General features: G+C 45.4%; 1 protein-coding gene across 1 annotated transcript in view; it reads left to right on the top strand.

Annotated features, from left to right (window-relative positions):
* Positions 1-12,273, top strand: part of LOC127575302 (CUB and sushi domain-containing protein 1-like) — a 2,402,828-nt gene that overhangs the window by 942,454 nt on the left and 1,448,101 nt on the right. The window contains 1 exon segment of the mRNA XM_052025075.1: positions 11,329-11,523. Within this exon segment, the coding sequence (XP_051881035.1) occupies positions 11,329-11,523 (195 nt within the window).

The following is a 12,273-nucleotide window of genomic DNA, read 5'->3' on the forward strand; positions in this document are numbered from 1 at the left end:
AGGACGAGACGCACAGATGTTTGGTGTCCAGGGTAGTTGAGAATGAAGGGGAACCTGCAGGAAAGTGGAGCTGATGCCAAGGGCAGATCAGCCATGATCTTAGTGGATGGTGAAGCAGGCTGGAGGAATGAAGTTGCCTCCCACTGATTGTGTTTCTGAAGCTCTGCTGAGTGGGTGGCCCTCAGGGAAATGCGTTAAGATAAGATTTCTTTATTAGTCACATGTACATTGAAACACACAGTGAAATGCGTCTTTTGCGTAGAGTGTTCTGGGAGCAGCCCACAAGTGTCGCCACGCTTCCGGCGCCAACATAGCACGCCCACAACTTCCTAACCCGTACGTCTTTGGAATGTGGGAGGAAACCGGAGCACCCGGAGGAAACACACGCAGACACGGGGAGAACGTACAAACTCCTTACAGACAGCGGCCGGAATTGAACCCGGGTCGCTGGCGCTGTAATAGCGTTACGCTAACCGCTACACTACCGCGCCTGCCTCTGCCTTCATAGTGATCTTCGATACAGTGAAAGTGTCATTAATTTAAATCAGAAAGATCATTTTGGTGACAGTGATAAAACTGTACAACACCATAAACTCTTCACCTTAACTTCCCCTTATCCCATGCCTTCAATTTTCTTTTTCCTTCTGCACCAAGGGAATAAAACAGTCCAATGTCAAATTTTTTATAACCTCATGACATCCCAAAGCACCATCCACTCAACAAAACAAACAAGTCTTCTGATTTAATGTCACCCATGCCGTTCCAGATATGTCTCTATAAATACGTCCTGTCACAACAACAGTCAGCTCATCCTATCCCTGTGTAGATATCCAAGCTATGACCCTGTGCTTAGGATCAAGTCCACCATTTGTGCAATGGGACAACAGATGATGAGATCAGATACATTTGCAAATGTATGAATAATTAATAATCAGATTGCAGAGCTGCTCATATTCTCCCCCTGAGTCCAAACAGTTAGACAACCATGCTATGTATTGTATGGAGTTGTTTTGGAAAATGATTCAAATCACAAGCCACAATTTGAGATCCATCTTAACAGTCCTTTTATGTATCTTTTTGAAATGTTGATTTGTGGTGTGAATCAGAATCAGGTTTATTATCACTGACAATTGTCCTGAAATGTGTTGTTTTGCGGCAGCAGTACAGTGCAAGGCATAAAATTACTGTAAGTTACAAAAATAAATAACTAGTGCAAAAGAGAAATAATGAGGTAATGTTCATGGGTTCATGGACTGTTCAGAGATCTGATGACGGAGGGGAAGAAGCTGTTCCTAAATCATTGGGTATGGGTCTTCAAGCTCCTGTACCTCCTCCCCGGTGGTAGTAACAAGAAGAGGGCAGGTTCCAGGTGGTGAGGGTCCTTAGTGATAGAAGCTGCCTTCTTGAACATAGAACATAGAACACTACAGCACAGTACTGGCCCTTTGGCCCACAATGTTGTGCTGACATCTTATCCTGCTCTAAGATCTATCTAACCCTTCCCTCCCACATAGCCCCCTATTTTTCGATCATTCATGTGCCTATCTAAGAGTCTCTTAAATGTCCTTAATGTAGCTGCCCCCACAACCTCTGCCGGCAGTGTGTTCCACACACCCACCACTCTCAGTAAAAAACTTACCCCTGACATCCCCCTTATATCTTCCTCCAATCACCTTAAAATTATGTCCCCTCATGTCGCCCTGGGAAGAAGTCTCTGACTGTCCACTCGATCTATGCCTCTTATCATCTTGTACACCTCTATCAAGTCACCTCTCATCCTCCTTCCCTCCAAAGAGAAAAGCACTAGCTTGCTCAACCTATCCTCAAAGAACATGCTCCCCAATCCAGGCAACATCCTGGTAAATCTCCTCTGCACCCTCTCTAAAGCTTCCACATCCTTTCTATAATGAGGCGACCAGAATTGAACACAATATTCCAAGTGTGGTCTGACCAGAGTTCTACAGAGCTGCAACATCACCTCGCGGCTCTTGAACTCAATACCCCGACTAATGAAGGCCAACACTCCATACACCTTCTTAACAACCCTATCGACCTGCGTGGCAACCTTGAGGGATCTGTGGACATGGACGCCAAGATCCCTCAGTTCCTCCATACTCCTGAAGATGTCCTTGATGACGGGGATGGAGCTGGCTGAGTCTACAACCCTCTGCAGCCTCTGTCGATCCTGTGCATTGGAGCATCCCTATTAGGCTCTGATGCAACCAGTCAGAATGCTCTCTACCATACGACTGTAGAGATTTGCTTGAATCTTTGGTGACATACCAAATCTCAATCTCCTAATGAAGTAGAGCCACTGTCGTGCCTTCTTCATGATTGCATCAATGTGTTGTGCCCAGGATAGATCCTCTGAGATGTTGACACCCAGGACCTTGAAGCTGCTCACCCTTTCCACTGCTGACTCCTCAATGAGGATTGGTCTGTGTTCTCCTGACTTCCCCTTTCTGAAGTCCACATTCTTGCTGACGTTGAGTGCGAGGTTGTTGTTGCGACACCACTCAACCAGCCGATCTATCTCACTCCTGTACGCCTCCTCGTCACCATTTGAGATTCTGCCAACAACAGTGGTGTCACTGGCAAATTTATAGATGAGCTTGAGCCGTGCCTAGCCACACAGTCATGAGTGTAGAGAGAGTAGAGCAGTGCGCTAAGCACATATCCTTGAGGTGGGCCTGTGTTGATTGTCAGCAAGGAGGAGATGTTACTACTGATCCGCACTGGCTGTGGTCTCCTAATAAGGAAGTCGAGGATCCAGTTGCAGAGGGAGGTACAGAGGCCCAGGTTTTGAAGCTTGTTCCTTAGTACTGAGGGGATGATGGTGTTGAACACCAAGCTGTAATCGATAAACAGCAGCTTGACGTATGTTTTGCTGTTGTCTAGCTGCTCCAAAGCTGAGCGGAGAGCCAGTGAGATTGCGTCCACTGGAGACCTGTTGTGGTGGTAGGCAAATTGCAGCAGATAAATGCAATAAATTAATTCAAATTTAGACCATTCTGAAAAAAAAACCCAAGTAAAATGATACTTATCAGACTATGAATCATCAGGTACCTTATTACTGCTACTCTGAATTGAATAAAACAATATTTACAGTTCTTGAGTTTACTAAGGGGATATCTGGACTAAAATAATCAGTAGTTCATATCAATATTGTACTGAGAGTTTTTCAGTGGAGTTACATGTATTCAGGGAGTAATTATTTAAAGCACATTACTGCTGATGTAAAATAATGACCATCGAAAATGCCAAGTTTCTGTTGTGGTTTCAGCAGTGTGGCAGTATGTGCTGTCTTCTGGATGGTCACTGTTGATTAGTTACACCATTGCTCCCACTCAGCCCTTGATAAGGCTTTCCATTAAGAATTGAGATGTAGATTACAAGGATGTTGCCTGGACTTGGGGACCTTAGTTTCAAGGAGAGGTTGCGTAAACTAGGACTTTATTCCCTGGAACGTAGGAGATTGAGGGACGATCTCATGAGAGGCATAGACAGGGTGAAAGCACATAGTCTTTTTCCCAGGGAGGGAGTGCGAAAAACAAGAAGGCATAGGTTTAAGGGATTAAAAGGGACATCAGGGGCGGCTTCTTCAAGCAAAGGGTGGTGCGTATTTGGAATGAGCTGCCAGGAATAGTGGTTGAGGCGGGCACATTAGCAACATTTAAAAGCCATCTAGATAAGTACATAAATAGGAAAAATTTAGAGGGCTGTGGGCCAAATGCAGGCAGATGGGACTAGCTCTGGGCAACACAGTCGGCATGGACGAGTTGGGCGGAAGGGTCCATTCCTGTGCTGTGCAACTCTGTGACTACCTCCCAACTTTCAAACTAATGTCGGCAAGCAGAAGCCAGGGAGTTCTGAAGTCCATCCACATTGAACAATGGACCTTCCTGCTAAATCTACCCAACTTACTGTCTCCCTTTCTTCCTCTATGATGCTCTGCTGTTTTTTGCTAACAGAATATTTTCTTTCATTTCTTCATGCAACAATAAAAGGTGTTGTCATCTGTGTATGACCGCATTTAGTCTTCAACAAAGATGCTTTTTCTCTAACTTGCTCACAACATCATCATTCAACCTAAGTTGCAATGGGCCAGTTTATTTCCACGTGAATAATGGACTTTGATTTGCAGCTATTTCAGGACTGTAGTAACAGAGAGAGAGAGATAGATTGGAAATTATGCACTCTGTCTTTCATTTATGTCTTCAGGCAGTGCAATGTACAATTGTTTTGTAGAGCAATTTGCTCTTGTACTCATCTGTTTTAAACATTGGTATCTTCAGACGATGATACACCTCGCATTTTGGGTGGTGTTCTGAATGGTTATTCAGTTCAAGTCAGAATTCACTCTGTTTTAATCTTCAGTGAAGAAATATTTGAGTGTGTGAGGACGTGGCTGTGATCAATCCAACAGTTGTCAATCTGCTTTTAGTTTGAATTGTAACCATGCCTGATATGTAACAATATCTGATGATAACTAGATCCCATTGGCCAAGATCACAGTGGACAGGTGAGAACATGGACAGGTGCTTGGATGAGCAGAGTACAGAGGGATATGGAATTAATGCAGGCCAATGGGATTGGTGTAGGTAGGCGTGGTGGTCAGCACGGACGTGGACAGAAGGGCCTGTTTCTATGTTGTGCACCTCCGTGACTCTGTAAGCTGGTGGACTCCTTAACTCAGTTCTGTCATTCAACAAGATCACTGCTGATCAGGATCCCAGCTTACAGCGCCAGCGACCCGGGTTCGATTCCCGCCGCTGTCTGTAAGGAGTTTATACATTCTCCCCGTGTCTGCGTGGGTTTCTTCCGGGTGCTCCAGTTTCCTCCCACATTCCAAAGACGTACAGGTTAGGAAGTTTTGGACATTCTATGTTGGTGCCGGAAATGTGGCGACACTTGCGGGCTGCCCCCAGAACATTCAACGCACAAGATGCATTTCACTGTGTGTTTCAATGTACATGTGACTAATAAAGAGATCGTATCTTTTCTGTCCCTTTGGGTGAAGATCACTTCATACTTTTTTCCTAATGTATTGATTTCAAACTTAAAACTGATTAATTGAGCCAATGATTTCTGCTTGTGGGACTGACATCCACACAGCTACCCTTCTTTGTGTGAAGAAGAACATCTCACATATCTTAGAACAGTCTGCCTTTCTTGTGTTGCAAACAAAAGTAAACACCAATCTTAAAACATTATCCACATGACATGAAAGAAAAGCCTCAGGTCATGGGCATTGGTGCTGGTGGTGTGGACTGCCCTTTTCAATGATGTTAAATCATTACAGTTATAGCAGTTTAGTCATATTCAAGATAAAAGAAATGAATTTACCAGAAAAAAAATATTTGCGATTGTCTAACAGAAACATTGATATTTCTTCCATTATTTTGTGTTGGAGACATAGAATGTGTTATTAATTATAAAGAATTTTAGCTCTGTAGAAATGTTACTGTTACTATAAATTGGAGAACACAAGTTGTGATATGAAAACAAAAATCCTCAACAGTTACTGGCCTGTTATATTGAAAATAATTCCTCTTGACCATGGTACTCCAAATTCCATGCTAATTTCAGACTGAGTATTTCTATTTCTGTGTCTGTAAAGGCAATATTGTTCCTCCACAAGTAAATTCCAAACCAGAGTAACGTGGAACCTGACCTGTAACATTTCCTTTCACTGGTAAGGATTAATGTAATTTTTTTTAATTTTTAATTTTTTTAAAGTTTTATTTACAGTGTGGTAACAGGCCCTTCCGGCCCAACGAGTCCATGCCACCCATTTTAAACCAAAATTAACCTACCCATACGTCTTTTTGGAATGTGGGAGGAAACCGGAGCACCCGGAGGAAACCCACGCAGACACGGGGAGAACATACAAACTCCTTACAGACAGCGACGGGAATCGAACCCCGATCACTGGCGCTGTAATAGCGTCGCGCTAACCACTACGCCACTGTGCCGCCCCCAGAAACTTATTGTGGGCCCCATTTATGTTATCCTGGCTTGGGTAAAAGCCATAGGACTTGATCAAACTCGGACTACAGTTACCAGAAATGAAGAAAGACAGTCATGAATAAAGACGTGAAATATTTGTAGTTTTCTCAACAGTCATGTGAAAACAAAGACTTGAACCTTGTAAGAACTAGTTTGGATGATTGTAAATAGTTGGCACACTTTATAATACCTTTACGTTCTTTGCAGGCATTTTCTTGTGTCTTCATATCAAACTGACAAGCAACAGGATTTAAAGCTCAAAACTGTGTGACTGTGGTCAATCAGAGCAATCTTAAATCAGGATGCTGCTTTGTGAAGTTTACTGAGATCAGACGAGCATGTGGTTACATGACCAAGTGTTTGCCAGCTGAACTCCTGCCTGTTAACCGTTAAGGAATGAGAAACTCTACCTGCTTTTTCATTTCTGAACGGACACTTCAGTAGGGTATGAATATTATTTAGAGACCAGTGATTCCAATATTGGTTCACTGACTGAAGCTGATCATGAGATCAGTTGAGAATTTGTCAAATTTTCTCCTGCCTTCTCCCTGTAACCTTTGATGCCCTTACTAATCAAGAACCTATCAACCTCCGTTTCAAATATACCCAATGACTTGGCCTCCACAGCCCGCTGTGGCAATGAATTCCACAGATTCACCACACCCTGGCTGAAGAAATTCTCCCTCATCTTGCTTCACTTTACAACAACAATGTCTTGAAATTCACACTGGGTTGGCTGTGTAATACAGGGATGTCAACATGTTGGTTCTGAAGTTCTGAACCTCAGATGCAAGGTATTGCCGCTGGTATAAAGTTTCCTCAGCACAGCGAAGGGGGCAAGAAAGACTTGGGTTTATACAGTAACTTTCATAACCTTGGGAGTCCCAGAAACGTTACAGCCAATGAATGAACATGAAATTACTGCCCACGGTGTTAATATGGGAGACAAGATAACCAATGCGTCATAGAGCGAAAAAAAACAGATGCAGCCCTCTGTCACCTCCACCTCTCACCTCCCAACCTCTGTCGCTATTCCCACTCCCCCCTCCCCCATCTGCCTATCCCCCCTCCTCACCTGGATCCACCCATCACCTGCCAGCTCTTGCCCCTCCCGTTCCCCCCACCTCTTTACACCGACTATCTCCCCTCTGCTCTTTCAGTCCAGATGAAAGATCTCGACCTGAAACGTCGACTGTCCATTTCCCTCCACAGATGCTGCCCGACCCGCTGAGTTCAAAGTCAAAGTTGAGTTTATTGTCAGCTGCACAAGTCCATGTGTGCACAGGTGCAATGAAAAACTTACTTGCAGCAGCATCACAGGCACAGAGCATCAGATAAGCAGCATTCCTGCACATTCCAACTGGCATACCAGATCATGATGCAACCATTCAGGATACTTTCAACAGTACCTCTGCAGAAGTTTATGAGTGTTCGGTGACAAGCTGAACCTCCTTAAACTCCTCACAAAGTCAAGACATTGGCATCCCTCCAGCATCTTTTTGTTGTTCTGAATCCCAGCATCTTCAGTCTCCTGTGTCTCCAGGAGGTTGATCAGATTCAGCTCAGCAGATTGGAGAGACGAGTAGCGGTGGCTGACTGCATTGCATTGGTGTGACCGGCTTGTAAATGACTCAGGAACCAGTGGTGTTTCACCTGCTCCCTGTGACTTGCAGCTGTGATGCCTGAAGTGCAATCATGTAATCAATATTCTTTCACTTCACGGCCATTAAACAACTTGTCAGAACACAGCGCAACCATCTCATTTGGGTCATCAGAACATAACAACACAAGGAATAGGAGCAGGAGTCGGCCATCTGGCCCGTCGAGCTTGCTCCACCATTCAATAAGATCGCGGCTGATCTGCCCGTGGACTCAGATCCACCTACCCACCCTTTCCCCATAACCCTTAATTCCCCGGCTATGCAAAAATCGATCTAACTGTGTCTTAAACATATTTAATGAGGCAGCCTCTACTACTTCCCTGAGCAGAGAACTCCACTGATTCACAACTCTCTGGGAAAAGCAGTTTCTCCTCATCTCCGTCCCAGACTTCCCCCGAATTTTGAGGCTCTTGAGGCCACACAAAACATCTTTGTAATATTTGTTGTGAGGCTCTGTCTGGGAGAGTAGTTCGGTAATTCTTCCTGTAATATGATAATAATGAAGGTGCTATTTTTTGGATCGCAAACGTAAATGACTCACTTTTTGCAACATCAGTAGCAGCATGGCAGCTCCAGCTGAAGTAACCTTCTGTGAAGTGCAATAAACACCATGGAAAAACCAGGCCAAACGTATCCTGTACCCTGACTGGTTGCATCACGGTCTGGTACGGCAGTTCAAATGCGCAGGAATGTAAGAACCTGCAGAGAGTAGTGGGCTCTGCCCAACACATTACGGACACATCCCTCCCCACCATCGGGAGTATCTACAGGAGGTGCTGCCTCAAGAAGGTAACATCTATCAACAAAGATCTCCACCATCCTGGCCGTGCCATCTTCTCACAGCTACCATCGGGTAGGAGGTACAGAGGATAAGATAAGATATCTTTATTAGTCACATGTACATCGAAATGCATCTTTTTTGCCAAGAGTATTCTGGGGGCAGCCCGCAAGTGTCGCCACGCTTCTGACGCCAACACAGCATGCCCACAACTTTCTAACCCGTACGTCTTTGGAATGTGGGAGGAAACCCATGCAGACACGGGGAGAACGTACAAACTCCTTACAGACAGCGGTGGGAATTGAACCCGGGTTGTTGGTGCTGTAATAGCATCACACTAACTGCTACACCACCATGCACTCACATGGCATTTCTCATTTCTAACAAAAAATAACCCACCTGAAATAAGGAATAAGGAATATTTTAGAATAAGGAAAATAAATTTCATGTACCTCTCCTTTCTTGACAACTCTTCTCCAGATATTCAGCTTCAGTCTGCTCCTGCAAATGGATCCTCTCTCCCAAAGAACTTGACTGGGTGCACTGTCTCATCTGTAAAGCCCACTGGTTGAACTACAATCCCCATTACTTGAATGAAATAGTAACTCAATATCAGCCCTCTCACATCGAGCTCCTGTTAAGATGTCTGCATCAGCTATTGTAACCAAGGCACTGAAGTTCAATTGAACCACTTCTGGTAGAACTCCCAGCGACGGTGACCGATGTTCACCAAGCATCACAAACACATGTAACTGTGACGTGCACATTGGAAGCCTTCCTTTCCTATGGCGATCACAACTATAAAAGAGGGGCCACGACAGAGATTTGCACATTTCGACACCATCTGAAGGGCTGCTCAGCTGTCAGTAGTTCACTTCATGAGGCAGCGCCGTGCTCTCTGCATGCTGCTCACCTACCTCCAAAGGACCCAGGCTCTGGTCAAACTGATAGAATGCCTTTTGGAAATTATAATTACTGAAAAACCTCGTTAATGAGTGCCACTGTGGTCCTTGAGAAGGAAGTAGGTCCCTTCCCTGGGCTTCTGTCCATTGCTGGAAGCTCAATTGCTGGAAGCTCAATAAAGCTTTTATTTTACATTCACAGGTCCTTAGGGACGCCTGACAAAGACGAACTTCCAATGGGTGGGAGCAGGGCATTTCCACATGCGACTCTCACCAACTTTTACAGATGCACCATAGAAAGCATCCTATCTGGATGCATCACGGCTTGGTACGGCAACTGCTCTGCCCAGGACCGCAAGAAACTGCAGAGTGTTGTGGACACAGCCCAGCGCATCACAGAAACCACTCCCCTCCTTAGACTCTGTCTTTACCTCTTGCTGCCTTGACAAAGCAGCCAGCATAATCAAAGACCCCACTCACCTGGGTCATTCTCTCTTCTCTCCTCTTCCATCGGGTAGAAGATACAGGAGCCTGAGGGCACGTACCACCAGACTTAAGGACAGCTTCTATCCCACTGTGATAAGACTATTGAATGGTTCCCTTATACGATGAGATGGACTCTGACCTCATGATCTACCTTGTTGTGACCTTGCACCTTATTGCACTGCACTTTCTCTGTAGCTGTGACGCTTTACTCTGTACTGTTATTGTTTTTACCTGTACTACCTCAATGCACTCTGTACTAACTCAATGTAACTGCACTGTGTAATGAATTGACCTGTACGATTGGGATGCAAGACAAGTTTTTCACTGTACCTCGGTACAAGTGACAATAGTAAACCAATACCAATACCAATACCCACCCCCCCCCCCCACCCCAGCCAAAACAATCTGGGGCTGGGTGGAGCTGAGCAGACTTACTCACTCACTCACCGAGCCAGTGAGACTGGCTGGCGGCCACTCTCTCTGTGCCTGCTCGTTGTGCTCTCACTGCTGTTTCTGTCATCCTCCCCCACACACCGTTGTTGATTATTCAGACCTATGAACAGTTCTCAGGAACAGAACGCTGTGGTAACCTGTGAACTGCCTGTACACATGGGGAAGGTTGTAGAGGGCAACTGATTCTGGGGAACGTGGGAGGTAGAGACGGGAGGTGTAGTTTTATATGTGTCAACAAACAATCTGCTGGAGGAACTCAGGGAAAAGGAATTGTCGACCTTTCGGGTCGACGTTTCGGGTCGACGTTTCGGGTCACATCAGGCAGGGTTTCGACCTGAAACGTCAACAATTTCTTTCGTCCTACAGATGCTGCTCGACCTGCTGAGTTCCTCCAGCAGGTTGTGTGTTGGTCCAGATTCCAGCGGCTGAAGTCACTGGTGGTTATCTGCTTTATATGTGTGTACAGGCCAAGATAAAGAGCAGCCGTTCTCATATTTTAGAGGTTAACCTGACGTACATTTTGATGTCATGATTTTTTTGTCCTGCATTGACCCATTGCACACAGATTCTATCGACATTCTGTGTACACGGATTCCGTGTACAAACGGGAAGTGTTTCTGGAACACGCTGCTGGGGGAAGTGGTCGAAGCAGATACGATAGCAATGTTTAAGGGGCACATGGACAGGCAGGGAATGGAGGGAAACGGACAGAGTGCAGGACAATGGGATTAGTTTAAATTGGCATCATGGTCGATGCAGGTGTCATAAGATGAAGGGCCTGTTCCTGTGCTGGACTGTTCTGTGTTCTATGTTCAAAGTGGGCTTGTTGTTTAACTGCCTGCATGTCTTATTGTAATAGTTGTTCTTTGTTTCTGCAGATGTGCCTTTTAATCAATGAGTTACATTCATTTATTCTGAAACAGTCGCTGCATTGTCCTTCACAGAACTTTCATTAAGATGGTGACTCTGCAGTGCCAATTGCCTTTCATGATAAGTAATAATCACTGACATGTCTCTTTGCTTCTCTTTTTTTTCCTAGTGTTGCCAAGCCACACATGTGGCAACCCAGGAGTAATACCCAAAGGCGTTCTGCACGGCACCAGGTTCAACATTGGGGATAAAATCCGTTACACCTGTGACACGGGCCACGTCCTCGAGGGTCACGCAGTATTGACCTGTATCGTCAGTCCTGGGAATGGAGCGTCATGGGACTTCCCACCACCTTTTTGCAGAGGTAACGTCACAATAACTTTGCATCGTCCAGGGACATCCAAATGTATTGTGTTATGAAGAGGCAGAGGACAGAGTAGATGTGGCAAAGTTGTTTCCCATGGTAGGGGAGTCTAGTACAAGAGGGCACGACTTCAGGATTGAAGGGCGCCCATTCAGAAGAGGTGAGGAGAAATTTCTTTAGCCAGAGGGTGGTGAATCTGTGGAATTTGTTGCCACGAGCAGCTGTGGAGGCAAAGTAATTGGGTGTATTTAAGGCAGAGATTGATAGGTATCTGAGTAGCCAGGGCATCAAAGGTTATGGTGAGAAGGCGGGGAGTGGGGCTAAATAGGAGAATGGATCACCTCATGATAGAATGGCGGAGCAGACTCGATGGGCCAAATGGCCAACTTCTGCTCCTTTGTCTTATGGTCTTACGGGTGTCAGGTGCTAACACGAGCAATTTATCTTTGTGGATGAGTCTGCATGCAATAGATATTCAGTGAACCTGCCTGTCAGCTTTCATCACTCCTCAGTCCTCCAATCACCTCGGACTCCTGTCTCACCACTCCTCTGGCCATCTCCTGGCCATCTCCCCTCTCCACTCTCAGTCCCGGTGCAGGGTTTCGACCTGATACGTTGACCATTCCTTTCCCTCCCACTGATGCTGCTCGACCTACTGAATTCATCCAGCAGGTTGTGTGTTGCAGCAGATGTTCCAAGACACTTAAATAGATTTGTGACAATCCTTGTGTATTCTGTTGCCAGCTGTCA

This window comes from Pristis pectinata, chromosome 10 (assembly GCF_009764475.1).
Source record: "Pristis pectinata isolate sPriPec2 chromosome 10, sPriPec2.1.pri, whole genome shotgun sequence".
NCBI classification, from domain to species: Eukaryota; Metazoa; Chordata; class Chondrichthyes; order Rhinopristiformes; family Pristidae; genus Pristis; species Pristis pectinata.